This window comes from Macaca nemestrina, chromosome 17, assembly GCF_043159975.1.
Source record: "Macaca nemestrina isolate mMacNem1 chromosome 17, mMacNem.hap1, whole genome shotgun sequence".
Taxonomy (NCBI): domain Eukaryota; kingdom Metazoa; phylum Chordata; class Mammalia; order Primates; family Cercopithecidae; genus Macaca; species Macaca nemestrina.
The window spans coordinates 34458858-34474457 of record NC_092141.1 but is presented as its reverse complement, the minus strand read 5'-3'; the positions used below and the strand labels follow the sequence as shown (position 1 = coordinate 34474457).

General features: G+C 54.3%; 1 protein-coding gene and 1 long non-coding RNA gene across 2 annotated transcripts; one reads left to right on the top strand and one right to left on the bottom strand.

The window, feature by feature from the left end:
- The first annotated feature begins 517 nt into the window (after window positions 1-517).
- Window positions 518-1169, top strand: LOC139359352 (uncharacterized). Its single transcript, XR_011615271.1, has 2 exons — window positions 518-646; window positions 793-1169. It is a non-coding gene; the product is annotated as an uncharacterized lncRNA (long non-coding RNA).
- A 12418-nt stretch (window positions 1170-13587) lies between these two features.
- Window positions 13588-15008, bottom strand: LOC105476028 (pro-neuropeptide Y-like). Its single transcript, XM_071081956.1, has 3 exons — window positions 14673-15008; window positions 14137-14506; window positions 13588-13812 (listed from the first exon to the last, which is right to left on the bottom strand). The coding sequence occupies exons 2-3, from the start codon at window positions 14322-14324 to the stop codon at window positions 13596-13598; spliced, it is 405 nt and encodes a 134-aa protein (XP_070938057.1). The 5' UTR covers window positions 14325-14506; window positions 14673-15008; the 3' UTR covers window positions 13588-13595.
- Between the last annotated feature and the right edge of the window lie 592 nt (window positions 15009-15600).

Here is a 15600-nt window from a genome sequence, read left to right as displayed (position 1 = left end):
CTCCAGGGGGCGACAGAGCTGGCCATGAGGCTGTCTAGAGGAAGGGTCTTCCAGGCAGAGAACAACGTGACTGACATTTTGAGGGAACGGCAGGGAGAAAAGAGGGCGATAAGTAAGAAATTTGCGGGAGAGAGGTCGGTGAGATTAGGGAGCTGTCCAATGGTTTTACACCGACCTCGTGCGTACACCTTAGGGTGTGTCTCCCCGTCCATTTTTACCTCGATGCTGTCAGCGTGCATCACTGGGCATGTCCAGGTGTGCACCATTCCCCCGGGCACCAGGATGTCCCTTAGGGCGTCCGTGCACTGGTGTGTGTCCTAGAAATAGTCACGTCCCTCGGCCTGAGCGCCCCTGCACCCAAGCCTGCCCACCGCGCGGAACACCCGCAAGCTACGGTCCGGGCTCTGCAGACCCCGGCAGACCGGAGCCGCGGGGTCACGTGACCGCCCGCGGCTCTGTGAGTCCCGAGCTTTCCAGACGCCGGCTCCGCTCTGCGCATGCGCTCTGGTCGTAGCTGGCTTCATGTGGCTGCTGCTGCCGCCGGAGGGCGCCCTGGGCGAGGAGCTGCAGGTGCCGCAGCAGTCCATGGCCGCCGGCTGAACTTAGGCTGGATCAAGAAGTACGTGGGGAGGCTCTTCAGCAGCAGGTGAGCCGGCGGAGGGCGCGAGGGAGGGAGGGAGGACGGCGGAGGGTGCTGGGGGACACGGACGCCGCCGGACACACCCACGCGCATCGCGGCCCAAGCTGGGCTCGGGGAGCGGCCTCATGACCGCTGCAAAGACGTGTTCTCAGCTCGAAGAAATCTAAAAACCACAGGAAAATTGCGAACGCCACGAACACCTCCCCACCGAAAGCTACGAAACCCCCTCCATGGACCACCACGAAACCCCAGTGGATGAACACCTCGGAACCCCGACCACCAACCTCCTCCCGAGGCCCCAGGTAGGACAGCCTGTATACTCGGCACCGAATCAGGGGCCTCGGGACTGGGGGCTGCTTGGGTGGGAGCGAGAGGAAGCCCTCGGGGGCGGGCGTGCGGGGAGATACTGGCGCCCTGGGACTTCCTTCTGGCCTCCAGACGCCTGACCCCCCACCAGCCCCTTTATATTGAGAGGGGCCTCAACTCCTCCTCATCCCCTCAATGAAAACAATAAAGACAAATCTCTGTTGCTTCAGTGACTTCTGTGGGCCGGGGAGGGACCAGTTCTTCGACAGGGAAGGGGAACCCTGGAGTTCCTGCTGTGGGAGAAAAGGACCTCAGCTGTGGGGTGGAGGGGTCCTCCCCTCGCTCCCCAGCAACCTTCTCCCAGCAGGGTTGGCGGGGGGTGGTTGGCGGGGCGGGGGGGACTCCAATGCAGAGGGAGAGGGAGGGCAAAGGTGAGAGAAGCTGGAACCTTAAAGGAGGGCTTCAGCTCGACACACCCGCAGCAGTCCCACCTCGCCCAGGTTTCTACCAAACAGCCCAGCTTGGGCTGTCAGAGTTGGCACAGGAATAAGAAGAGGTACCTTTGCCCCTCAGCATGCAGAGTATGGGGGGCCGCCTTTGCCTCCTGGACGTCTGAGCCCTTCTAGGGTGAGCAGAGCAGGGGAAGGGGTGGACCTGGCGAGGGCCTGTCCCTGAGAAGCTGGGTGTGAGGGTGGCGCTCTCTCTTCTGGGGGCTCCCATGGCCATCAGAGAGGCTTGGTGGGGGCAGAGCCCTGTGCCCTGATCCTACTCTCACATCCAGGTATGTCCTCAGGGTGCGAACTCCTGGCCCTAGGAAGTATCCACACCTTTCCCCATTCACACCCCATCCCCTTAAGCTGCCAGAGAAAATGCTGGGACTTCAGGCTCCCTTATTCAGACTCAAACCATTCTCTTCCTGAAGCCATCTCTCTATCCAGACACCCCTTGGATTTAAGAATCAACCTGAGGTCGGGCACGGTGGCTCACACCTGTAATCCCAGCACTTTGGGAGGCTGAGGTGAGCAGATCATTTGAGCTCAGGAGTTTGAGACCAGGCTGGGGAACATAGCAAGACCCTGTCTTTATAAAAATAAAAAAAATTAGCTGAGCATGGTGGCATGTGCCTGTAGTTTCAGCTACTTGGGAGGCTGAGGCAGGAGGATCGCTTGAGCCCAGGAGGTGAAGGCTATGGTGAGCTGTGCTCATGTCACTGCACTCCAACCTGGGTGACAGAACAACACCCTGTATCCAAAGACAAACAAAAAATCAATTTGAGCCAAGCAGCTGCATCCTCTTAAAGCTCTTTGTCTTTTAGGACCTGGTTCTACTTCCAGGTCATTTGTACACACCAGATTGAGTCAGGACTTGAGGGGAAACACAATTGTGGTGTCATTTCCATGGGATCTGTGCAAGGTGCTGAGCCCAGGAAAGTGGACGCCTCATCCTCCAAACGCATAACCCCATCCCTTCAGGCCAAGTGTGTGGGGGAGGTAGGAGAAGCCATTCTAGGAACCAGACACATTCTAGTCCCCTCACTTCTCCCGTGTACACACACGCACACACACGCATGCACGTGTGCTCTGTCCCCACCTATTCAGGATGCCTGAGAAGGGCCAGGAAGACAGGTGCACTGGGACTCCGAGCAGTCCTCCCTGAGGCAGGATCCATGTCCTCGCCCTCCCAGAGCTGGAGTGTGGAATCCACAGATTGGACTCATGGCAGTGGCTGGAACTCTCAGCTAATCTAGCCTCCTCCCCTTCCACAGCAGCTTGAATACCTCCTGTGCCCAGGATTTCGCTACCTCTCTGGACAGCCCATTCTCTCCAAATTTCTGGACAGCAGCTCAGGCCCCTGGATGCAGCCGTGACTGCCATAGCACCAGGATTGTGCCTCTGTGCTGGGCTGATCCCCTACCCCCATGCCAAGGATGCTTTCGTATCACATTTTGGTGCTCCTGCTGCCTCAGCCACAGGAAAGCACTGGTGCACCTGGGGCAGGGCTGTCATGGGGCTGAGTTGGGAGGGTCTACAGGTGCTGAACTGGGAAAGAGTCAAGCTCAAGACTGCCACTTCACAGGCTGCCGAATGACCATAGAGGAGTCCCTGCCTTCCTCTGGTCATAACTTGTCCCTCTGCGAAGTGGAGAGGATGAGCTGAGTGACTGATGACCCCATGGACGTTCTGGATGATTTACAAGCACAGCCTGCTTTCCCCGTTGCCTCTGCCCTGCCCTCCCCTTTCTCTCCATGCATTTAGCTCTTCCTGGTGCCCCGCACCAGGAGCCCACAGAGACACAGGGATAGACTGTGGCTTTGACTTGCTTTATTGAGCCTGTGCGGGAACGAGGAGCCAGTTTCGGCCAGAGCCAACAGTGCGGAGGGGAGAGCTGGGCTGGCACTGCCCATGGAGTGGTAGGAGGCAGGAGGTAGCGTTCCAGTTCCAGCAGGCTGAGCTCCCTGTGAGGACAGGGTGGAACATGGCAGTGTGCGGGGCAGGCCTCGTGCTGTCAGGAGGCCTTAGGCCAGCCCTGGGCTCCTGTTCTCCCTCTTCCACCCCCCACCACACCTTTTTAAGCCCTGATTCAGTCCCACCATCCCCATTTCAGCTCCAGGGAGCTGGACAGACAGGGCAGGGAGTCAGACTCACCTGAGGGCAGCAGCATGGGAGGACCCCACTCTGAGAAGGCCAGCGTGTCCTCTTTGTCTCTTTCCCTATACATGGAAGCCCTGTGCCCAGGTGCCAGCCCACCTGTTTCATATCCGCCGGTAGGCACCCACTTGCCCAGGGCACATGGGCCCAGGCCTGGTCAGCACAGAAGCTCTGTTTCCCCAAGAGTGGCCTGGAAGGGGCTGGGGCTGGAGATGGGGCTTGGGCTGGGGATAAGGTGTGGCCAGGAAAGTGGAGTGGGCCCAGGGTCCCAGGGGCTGGGGTCTCTGTCCCTGTCCATGGCACATGCCTAGGCTTGGTCAGCATATTGATGTATCTGTGGAGCTCAGCTGCATACTGGGCCATCTGCTCTGGCGTGGCATTGCCCCCTGGGTACAATGGCTCCAGCGGGGCTTCCCGGGCACCCAGCAGTGGCTGCAGCAACAGAGCCACACAGGTGGACAGGAGCAGCAGGGAGAGGCAGCAGCGTGCAGCAGCCATCTGGGGAGCAAGCAGAGGGGAGGTGGAGGCAGAAGAGCCTGCGCTGCAGATTTTCCTATGCCCAGGAAGCAGGGCCCATCTCCCCAGCCCCTTAGCCCATCATCCATTTCTCCAAGCCTGGGACAAGAGGGCAGAGAAAAGGGCCACTCTGAGCTGACTGCTCCACCTCCTAGACACTGCCTTGGAGGCATGGAGAGCCCGTCCTGTGAGCAGCCCAGCAGCCAGGTCTTCACAAGTTAGAAAAGTGTAGCAGAGAAAATGGGGACATGAGTCCTGGAGACACATGTTTCATGACATCCAGGGCCTCGTGGCTCGGAGGCAGCAGTAGATAGTGGGAAATAAGGGCACACCAGGTCACCCCCAGGGCGCGGGACACGGAATGAACTGGGGAAGCAAAGGACAGAAATCCATGGCCTTGTGGGTCTGGCCCTCCACTCATCTGTAGAGACAGACATGGGTCCTGGAGAAGACACTGTTGCCCATGTCATCCTGCACAGACCGGCACAGACACTCACACAGGGACACATTCCAGTTCACAGCCACGCACACGAGTGCGCACACACACTTGTCATCAGATGGCTTCTAGCGCGACAGGTCTGTCCAGATGCAGAGCAAGAGCCAAGCAGGACCTTAGACCTTCAAAGGCCCCTGGCCCTGCAAAGCACCAACTCCTTCCCTCCATCCCAGGCCCCAGCCTGGGGGAGTCCTCCAGAGCCCCAAGCAGGCTGAGCCCCACTTACCCAGAGTCAGGAATGAACAGTCACTGGACCAAGCAAGGACAGGTCCCTGCCCTCGGCTGGGCTGCATCATAGCCCTCAGTCCCCTAGAGTCCTCGCCTCGTGTCAGCCTCTCTCACTCCCCAGCCCTTACCCACTCCTCCCACTGTCTCCCTGGTACTCCCAACGCCAGTACTGGGGCCAGAGATGGGAGGGGGACAGGGCAGTGCTGGGGGTGCCAGACTAGCAGCATAGTGGATAGAACTGGACCACAGCAAAAGTCTCCTGTGGGCCCCCATTGCTGATACCCCTTCCCTTTGGGCACCAGAGCAGGCTTGGTTCAAGAAAGATGGAGTTCTGGGACTTCAGGATGACTGAAAGGTTTTGATCACAGGCCTTGGAACTGGCCCTCCCATCTCCCAAGGATCAACCGAAATCAAACGGATTCTCTCGGGACAGAAGATTGAGGCTGCAGCTGGAGCCTCCAGGATGAAGAATGGAAACTCAGGCCATCCTTTGCAGTTTGGAACTAGAACAAGGTGGGAACAGGGAAGGGGCCTCAGGTCCTCAGGCAAGGTGGAGAGGAGTGGGGTGCCAGGTTTGGAGAAAGCTGTTTGGTGGGTACATAGGATACAGAATGAGAACTAATGTGCCTGGGTTCAGGGGAAAGGTGGAGGGGGTGCCAGTTTCTGGGAGCCATCCCAGAGCCCCCATTCCAGGGGAGTGCTAAAAACCAGCATCATTTATAAAGCCTCACCCTTTTTCCAAAGTGCTCCCAGCTCAGTCACCTCACTAAATCCCTACAACAACCCACTTTACAGATTCAGGGTCCAAAGTCTGCTCAGAGATGTCAAGTAACTGGCCCCAGACCACACAGCTAGTCAGTGGGAGATCCGGGGTTTGGAACAAAATCTAACTTCAAAGTCTAACTCCAAACCTGAACTGTATTTTTTTCTAAGTGGGAGTGTCAAAGTATTGGCATAATTTCCAACTTTTTTGCTGAGAAACCTGAGGCTCACAGATGTAAAGAGGCTTGCTCAAGATCTCATAGCTACCTAGGTCTCCAATTCTGGCTTAGATTCTCAACCCACTAATCCATCCCCACCAGAATCCCCCGAGTCTCCCCTGCCCAGCGTCTCTTCCCAACCCCAAGTCTCCTTCCCCTGCTCAGGCCAAGGTGGTAACTGACGGTGTCTGAATGACATGGTGACACCCAAGTAGGGAGCAAAGGACTTCTCACTGCTGACATTCTGCTGTCCCAGATCAGGACACCAAGAAGTTGGTGGGGGGACTGTTGGGGAATAGGGTGCTGGAGGTGAAACTCCAGGGATCTGTTAGGGTGAGCTCAGAGTCAGACAGACCTGGGTCCAAATACTGGCTCTGCCATTGCCTGGCTGAGCCAGGGAATGTAATTTCTTTAGCCTCTCCGGGCTTCACTTTTCCTCTCTGTAAAATGAGCTCATCAAGTCCATCTCAAGATAAGCAGAATAAAGGAAGGCTCAGCGAACATCAGTGTTCTGCCTTGATCTTCTCAATTTTTTTCTTTTCTTTTTTTGAGATGAAGTCTCACTCTGTCACCCAGGCTGGAGTGCAATGGCACGATCTTGGCTGACTGCGACCTCCGCCTCCTGGGTTCAAGCAATTCTCCCAATCAACCTCCTGTGTAGCTGGGATTACAGGCACGTGCCACCACAGCCGACTAACTTTTTATATTTTTGGTAGAGATGGGGTTTCACCATGTTGGCCAGACTGGTCTCGAACTCCTGACCTCAAGTGATCTGCCGGCCTCAGCCTCCCAAAGTGCTGGGATTACAGGCGTGAGCCACTGTGCCTGGCCAATCCTCTTAATTTTGATTTCTGGTAACAAGAAGAGCAGTAATGCTTCACCGGACAACTCACACTCCACAAGGCAAATATGAAAGTCGTTCTGTCTCAGCAAGCCTGGGTCTTTCTCTGGACTGAGGTTTTCCACATGCAAAAACAAGGGTGTGAACTGGTGGCTGGTCTCAGGCTGGCTTTGAGTTTGGCGGGTAGAGGCTGCAGCTTACCCACATGGGACACCAGGCTCCAACCCTTGTTAAAAGGGTTGGAGCTTCCACAGGACCATGACCTGGAGGGAACTGTTCTGGCTGCTATTCATGTCGGGACCCAGCCCCACCTGACAGACGTGGGTCTAGGGATTGACTCACATGCCAGGGCCACTTATAGTTCTGTTCTGTCGCAGAGATAAACCTAAGTGCCTAAGAAATAACAGGTACTCCACAAATGTCAGCCAAACTGCAGCTTTCATTTTCTCCTTTACAAACAACGGATTTCTCTTCTGGGTCCTCTCAGAGATGTGGTGACAATCTAGAAGTGATAGTGGAGGTGCTTTCTATACTGCCTGTCCATGTGTATTAGTCCATTTTTCATACTGCTATAAAAAACTGCCTGAGGCTGGGCGCGGTGGCTCATGCTGTAATCCCAGCACTTTGGGAGGCTGAGGTGGGCAGATCACCTGAGGTCAGGAGTTTGAGACCAGCCTGGCCAACATGGTGAAACCCCGTCTCTACTAAAAATACAACAATTAGCCGAGTGTGGTGGCTTGGGCCTGATGTCCCAGCTACAGGGGTGGCTGAAGCAGGAGAATTGCTTGAACCTGGGAGGCAAAGGTTGCAGTGAGCTGAGAGCACACCACTGCACCCCAGTCTGGGCCTCTGTCTCAAAACAAAAAACTAAAAGAACTACCTGAGATTGGGTAATTTATAAAGGAAAGAGGTTTAATTGACTCACAGTTTGGCATGGCTGGGGAGGCCTCAGGAAACTTACAACCGTAGCAGAAGGCGTCGGGGAAGCAAGGCACTTTCCTCACGAGGTGGCAGGAAGGAGAAGTGCCTATCGAAGCAGGGAAGAACAACTTATGAAATCATCAGATCTCATGAAAACTCACTCACTATCACGAGAACAGCATGGGGAAAACTGCCCCCATGATTCAATGACCTCCACCCGGTCTCTCCCTTGACGCATGGGGACAATGGGGATTGCAATTCAAGATGAGATTTGGGTGGGGACACAAAGCCTAACCATGTCACCATGTCTAGAACACAGCAATGCTCGCTCATATTCATGTGTTCCTATCTGAGGCGTTTGAACCACAGCGACTCCATCTTGAACAGGGGCTGGGTAAAATGAGGCTGAGACCTGCTGGGCTGCATTCCCAGGAAGTTGGGCATTTTTAGTCACAGGATGAGATAGGAGGTTGGCACAAGATACAGGTCACAAGACCCTGCTGATAAAACAAAATGAGGTAAAGAAGCCGGTACAAACATGCAAAAAACGAGGGCGATAAAAGAAAGTGACCTCTGATAATCCTTGCTGTTTTTTTTTTTTTTTTTTTTTTTTCATTAAAGATGGCTTCACCATGTTGGCCAGGCTGGTCTCGAACTCCTGGCTTCAAGTGATCTGCCCACCTCGACCTCCTAAAGTTCTGGGATACAGGCGTGAGCATGCCTGGCCTCACTGATTATTATACACGAATTATAATACATTAGCATGCTAAGAGATGCTCCCACCAGTGTCAGACAGTTTACAAATATCATGGCAACATCTGGAAGTTAACTTACATGGTCTAAAAGGAGACAGAAACCTCAGTTTTGGGAAATTCCCACCCTTTTCCTGGAACACTCATGAGTAATCTACCCCTTGTTTATTAGTATATAATCAAGACATAACCATAAAAATAGCCAACCAGCAGCCATGGGGGCTGCTCTGCCTATGGAGTAGCCATTCTTTTGTTTCTTTTCTTTTCTTTTTTTTTTTTTGAGATGGAGTTTCGCTGTTGTAGCCCAGACTGGAGTGCAGTGGTGCAATCCCGGCTCACTGCAACCTCCGCCTCCTGGGTTCAAGCAATTCTCCTGCCTCAGCCTCCCGAGTAGCTGCGATTACAGGCATGTGCCACAAAGCCCAGCTAATTTTGTATTTTTAGTAGAGATGGGATTTCTCCATATTGGTCAGCCTGGCCTTGAACTCTCGACCTCAGGTGATCCACCCACCTCGGCCTCCCAAAGTGCTGGGATTACAGGCATGAGTCACTGCACCTGACCCTCTTTTGTTTCTTTACTTCCCTTTTATTTATTTATTTTGTGAGATGGGGGCTCAGTTTTTTGCCCAGGCTCAAATGATCTGCCTGCCTCGGCCTCCCAAGGTGCTGGGATTACCGGCATGAGCCACTGGGCCTGGCCCTCGTTTCCTTCCTTCTCTAATAAACTTACTTTCACTCTACTCTGTGGCCTCACCCTGAATTCTTTCTTGGAGGAGCTCCAAGAACCCTCTTTTGGGGTCTGGGTCAGGACTCCTTTTCAGTAACTCCCATAGTGCTTGCCACAGAGCCCTGCCCTGAAATCACCAATTCCCGGCCTACAGATGCACTAAATGAATATGATGGTGGTGCCTCTTCCCCTGCCCACACCACGCTCTCTGGCACGAGGAGGATGGCCACTGGCAGTGATGGGGATGGAGTAGGTGCTATGAGCCTAGGAGAGGAACACCCCAGAAACACCTGAGGTCACAGAGTGAATGAGGCAGATAAAGGAGCAATGGGAATAGGGCCCCCACATACATAAACCCAGGGCAGCAGTTTGGCCTGCATTGTGTCCTCCATCACACCCCCGGTCCTTGCTGTCTGACTGCAATCCCGGCTGCTTTCAGTTAATGACCAATGAGTGGTCATTTATTGCACATCTGTTCTGGGCCTGGTGGGGGCAGTGGGGGCAGCAGGTGGAGATGAGGAAGCAAGAGTTCTGCAAGGAAGTCCAAGCTGCATGAGGAGCCGGAGCCCGGGGATGGCTTGCTTTTTTTTTTTTTTTTTGAGACAGGCTTTTACTCTGTCACCCAGGCTGGAGTGCAGTGGCATGATCATGTTCACTATAGCCTCTGCCTCCTGGCTCAAGGGATCCTCCCATCTCAGCTTCCCAAGTAGCTGGGATCGCAAGTGTGTGCCACCACACCACACCACAATTTTTTTTTTTTTTTTAATATTTTGTGTAGAGACGGGCTCAAGTGATCCACCGGCCTCAGCATCCCAAGGTGCTAGAATTCAAGAGTGAGTCACTGCACCTGGCCAAGACGGTTTTTTGTTTTTGAGTTTTTTTTTCCTTTTTCTTTTTTTTTTTTTTTGAGACAGAGTCTCACTCTGTCACCTAGGCTGGAGTGCAGTGGCACAATCTCGGCTCACTGCGAACTCTGCCTCCTGGGTTCAAGTGATTCTCCTGTCTCAGTCTCAATGAAGAGATAGGACCAATGACTTCTAGATGACATCCAAAGGACATCATGTTTCTAGCGGATAATGCTAGGTGCCCAAATATCCACGTTCTCCTTTCATCATCAGAGAGCTTGAGATGGTACATATGTAGGTTTGTTATATAACAAAAAAAAGTCCATTTATAAATAAAAATGTTTTTAAACAAAGAGCTGGAGATGGGCACACAGACACTCAGCTAAAGACATCTCGTAGGTTGTCCTTGCAGCTAAGTGGGGCCATGAGACTAGGCTTTAACCAATAGGCTGAAAGTTAAAGTGATTTCTGCCTTTTGGTTTTTAGGAATGGATGTGCCTGCCTGTGGCAGATTATATTTTTCAAAGATGACCACAAAAATATCTCCTATCTCATGTGTGATTCCACAGTGGGGCCTATGTCCCCTCTTCTTGAATATGTGTGCACTTGTGATTGCTCTGACGAACAGACTATGGGGTATGATGCCATGTGACTGCTGAGGCTGGGTCACAAAAAGCAATTGTTATGAGTTAAATTGCATGCCCCCGCCCCCCGCCAAATTCATATGATGCAGTTTTAACTCCTACTACCTCAGAATGTGTCCTTATTTAGAAAGAGAATCACTGCAGATCTAATTAGTTAAGATAAGGTCATACTACAGTGTGTGAGCCCCTGATCCCGTAGGACTGGTCTCCTTATAAAAAGGGTAATTTGGGTACAGAAACAGACACGCATAGAGGGAAGACGATGTGAAGAGACACAGCTCAGACACCTATCTTCAAGGCAAGGAGAGAGGCCTGGAATAGATCAGAAGGAATCAACCCTGGCAACACCTTCATTTCAGACGGCTAGCCTCCAGAACTGTCGTTTAAACACCCAGTCTGGGATTCTTTGTTATGGCAGCCCTAGCAAACTAAATAGCAATGCCACCTTCATCCAATTCTCTGGAAATAAGCAGGAAGCCAGTTATCATGTAAATCCAACTACCCCAAGAATATCATGCTGGAGAACCCACATGTAGGTACGACGGTCAGCAACCATGGCTGAACTCAACAACCAGCACCAGCATGGGAGTGAGCCTTCTCAGGCATCAGCCCAGTGGATCATTTAGATAACTGCAGATCTGCCAACCTCTGATTGTATTCGCATGTGAGACTCAAAGTGAGAACTGCTGAGGTGAGCGCTTCCTGTTCCTGACCCACAAACTCATGAGTGACATACAATGGTTGTTTGAGGCTGCCAAGTTTTAGGGTAACTTATTATACAACATAGGAACCGGAGCACCTGCCCTCTCCCTTCTCCCACTTGCCACTGGCTGGAACACAGATGAGATCATGGCGGGCTGTCTTCAGTCCTGTAAATGACATAGATGAGGGCATGGTGAAGCCACAAATGAGGAGCCTGGGCTTTTGGATGCCTTCATAGAGCAGAGCTGCCAGCTCCCCAGATGTCACTTGCATTTCAGGTAAGAGAAATAAATTTCCATCCTGTTTAAGTCACTGTTAATTCCATCTGTTTTTTTTTTAAACCAAATCAATATCCTAGTAATATCGTATATGTAAAATGAACAGCTCAGTGTCTAGAATATAAATAAGTGCTTTTTGGAAAGGTAGTTATTGCTATTTCATTATTATTATACTAATAGTAGTTATTAATATTATTACCCTAAACTGCTCAACACTCCTCAAAATGAACATGAGGAGGACCCATGTCACTGATGGTCGATGAGACACGTCCAGCTGCGCAGAAATTGTCTGCGGTCAAGCGTAATTCATACCAGGTCTCTCTTCCATCCACCTTAAACTGAATACAGCTTTCCCAGGCAGACCAATAGATAGGGGATCACGGACACCAACACGCAGACACATCATCCCACTCCCCACCCACACAATGAGCCGAAGCTCCGGGTAGCCACTGTGTGCTCCCATCCCACCTGTACTATCTCAGGAGAGAAGACAGGCAGCAAAATGGGATGGAAAGTGGGTCTAAGATAATGAGTGGGGAGAGGCAGCCAGAGAAACTAACTCCCTCCCCAGGAAATCAGGCAAGGCTTCTGGGAGGAGGTGACCACTATCCTGAGAGTATCTTCCAGGCTGAAGAGAGGGAAAGGGCTCTCTGCAAGCAGGGAGAGTGGCATGGGCAAAGGCATGGAGCATCAGAATCCACACAGCCACTGACCTACACCTGCCTCCTCAGCCTCACCCTTTCAGCTCTACCTCCAGGGAGGCTGGAGGGCAGCACAGGGAAGGGTGGGTGTCAGAGCCCTGTGGCCCCCTGGGGACCTGTGTCCAAGCAGGGACCTACTCTGCAGCTACGGCAGAGTCAGCTTTAGAGTCTTCTATTCTTCCAGAGCCATGGAACTGCAAACAGTACTTCAAAATCCTGGTCCACGCAGGGATGCCTGCAGTCTTCCTGTCCTTTTTACCCTCTCTGGGTCAAAGGCTTTGGCCTCAACCTGATTCTCCCCCTCATCTCCTAGTCCCCTGCCAGATTTGGGTAGGTCTTGCTGAACTAGAAGCCCAGGAGACATCCCATAGATACAGGAGGCTGCATGTGAGGAAGGAGACATAGGCCTTTCCTTCCTGAGGCCCCAGGAGGGAGACAGGACACAGAGACATAGACAAAACTCTCAGTGAATAGAGCAGAGGCCCTGAGAGCTGGGCAGCCAGAGAGGCAGGAAGAGTGCAATTGGGCAATCGAGGCAAGCTTCTTGGAGGAAAGGGGCAGGGAAGGGTGGATGTCAGGGAAGATCACCCTATAGGCAGACTCTGGAATCGGTGCAGAAGGGTGAGTTTAAACATCCACAGCGCCTTTAGGTTTCAGTATCTAGTCCAGGGGAGGTGGGGGCGGTACATGGGAGGGTGTCCCTATGGCCTTGTCACTAGGAAAGCACAGTTCGTGACTTATCCACTGAGTGTGAATTCAATGAGATGAGACAGGGCAGTTTTTTAGCGATCGGGCAGCCTCCACATTCCCCATTGCTGCTCTGCTCGGGGAAGGGGGACGGTAGAAATTAACCTGCCTCTCCCGCCAGCACACACACACGGCTCTTCCTCCACAGCCCCATCTTGGACCACGCCACCGCCAGCCACTCCAGTCCTGGGCGCTACTAATACAGCTCCTAGGGAAGCGCCCCAAGGTCTTGGTGCCCGGCCCAGCCCCAGCCGTCCTTGCTTTCACGGGGTTGGGTGCGGGAGGGACAGCCGTGTCCCCATCTACTCTGCTAGGCTGCCTAGCAGGCTCCTGTCCACGCTCCCTGCCCCTTCTTCCAGAACCCCATCCATCCCTGCCCCAACTCAACTAGAGTTCCTTCCACAGCAGTCCCTGGTCTGGGCGCTATCCAGCCCCAGGCTGGGTGGTCGAGTCTTCCTTGGGCTCCCAGCAGACGGAACCCCCGCTCCCGCCCCAGCCTCTATCCGAGTCGGTTTTCGCTCCTCTGGTCCCCACGCCTCCACCCTCCACTTCCACAAGACCTCCACGAAGGGAAAGGAAAGGAAATACAAAGGCACACATTCCGTTTCTGTGGAATTCGCTCTTTATTTTGGGACCAGGGAAGGACCACACACAGCCCTGCAGCTCAAGAGGCGAGGGCACCGAGACGCAGGACTGCGGTACCCGATCCCTGCCCAGATGCCGTCGGGAGGCGGAATCCGGGTTTCCGGGGTCGGGAGTGAACATGCAAATGAGGTGGGCGTCGTCTGCAGATCTCCCAGGAGGCCTCGGGGGTCCTCACCACAGGTCTGCGCCTCCGGCCTGCGGGAGTGAAGGGAAAGGAATCCGATCTGGGGAGGCGAGCCTGGCAGACGTCGTAAGTGATGTACCAGGGTGGGGCCAGACCGCACTCTCGGAGGCAGGATGTTATGTGACTTGACGGGGGCGCTTTTACTGCGACCTGCCCGGGCGGTCCTCGCCGTCTGGGAAGAAAGTTTTGGAGAGGCGTGTGTCCGGGCTGTCGTCCCATGCCTGGGGGCGGGGCCTGGAAGGGCGTGGTCAGATCTGACCACGCCCCCGGTGGAGAGGGGCCGCAGGGGGAGAGCCCCAGGGGTCCCGCTCGGCCCACCCCGCGCCTGCGCTCACCACGGCCGGGTGACCAGGTTGAGGTAGTGGCTCAGGGAGGCGTAGTAGCGGCTCAGCTCCTCCAGGGAGGCGTCTTCGCCGGGAGCCTCGGGTTTGATGGGGTGGGCCTCGACCAGCGCCCCCAAGTAGACGAGCAGGGCCAAAAGCACTGTGGCCATGGTAGGCCACGACCTGCGCACCGACACCATCTGGGAAGGTGACGTTGGGGTGTGGGTCGTTCTGAGCCTCGATCCTCCACGGCAGGAGGCTGCGGCTGCCGTCGGGGCCGCGCTCCGGCGCTCTCCCTGGGGCTGGTAGCGGATCAAGGTTCAGCAACCAGCTTGCCGTGTGTTCTCCGGCACTGCACCGTCTCCTGCCTCAGTTTCCTAATCTGTCAGAGGGACATAAGCCCTGCCTGACATAAACCGCCCCCGCACCGCTGCTGCCAGAGAGGTAAATTAGAGAAGAGGGTTGTGCTGGCAACGGGATTCCCGGGGACTCCCGGGCCTCCTTCCCACCTCCAATGGCCCCCTCCAATCCAGTTTCCCACCACTCACCCCCAGCTTCCACCATTCCAGCCTTAGTTTCCCCACAAAACAGCCTGGATTTCCTGGTACCAGACCATGCTTGAGCCCCCAGCCGCTCACAGCGACAGCTTATGAAGCAGATGAGCAGGAGGTAGAAGGCGAGGGAAGTTTCAAGGGCTGCACTGGGTCAGGTCAAGCTGAGTCCTCCTCTGCTCAGGGCTTTCCTTTCCGGGCTTATATCCCCTCCTGGAAAGGAAAAGGAGTCCCACGGGGAGGGAGACCCAGCAGGCGGTGAGCCCTTCTTCCTCCTTCCAGTCTCGCCAGATCGCTGAGCTTACACCCAGCCAGTGTGTGACGTCTCCACCTCACAGGAGCTGAGGGGGCAGCTGCCATGCTCAAATTTGGGGTCCCACTGGATGGGGTACCTAGCCTAAATCCTGTGTTCAGCCCACAGCCCCCCCCTCCCCGCGCCCCCAGGGGGCAGGTCTAGCCTCCTGAGGAAGTGAAGTGGTTGGACCTAGACTCCTGGGGCAGCCCCTAGGACCAGGGATGAGATTCTGTCTTCCTTAGCCTGTTCGTGGGTGGGAGTGGAGGGTGGGAGGGTGGACACATTTCCTCCAGCCTGTGGGATCTGTGACCACTCTTTCCAAAACACAATCATTTTCAGCCTCTGCTCAGTAATACCTTGGAGAAGGGCTTAGGAGTGACAGGACCTCTGGGGGAAAGTCTTTCTCCTGGAGGCAGGGGTGGGAGCACCTGACCTTGGCTCCTGACCTGTAGTTTATGGTATCCTGGGGGAGAGACCTCTCTGAACACTCCATTATATTCTCTCTCCATTAAAGAGTTGGGGAAAGAGGCAGGAGGAGGCAGAAGCCAGTCCCCCCACCAGAAGCAGCTGAGTCGGCTACCTGTGCATCCAGCCTGGCACACAAAGATCCCGGTCCAGCCATGTGTGGCA

Excerpts from the sequence above, each read along its gene's own strand:
- LOC105476028 (XM_071081956.1), bottom strand. The coding sequence starts at position 14,324 with ATGGTGTCGGTGCGCAGGTCGTGGCCTACCATGGCCACAGTGCTTTTG. Across the intron at positions 13,813-14,136 it reads AACCTGGTCACCCGGCCGTG|GCCGGAGGCGCAGACCTGTG; the intron begins GTGAGCGCAGGC and ends TCACTCCCGCAG.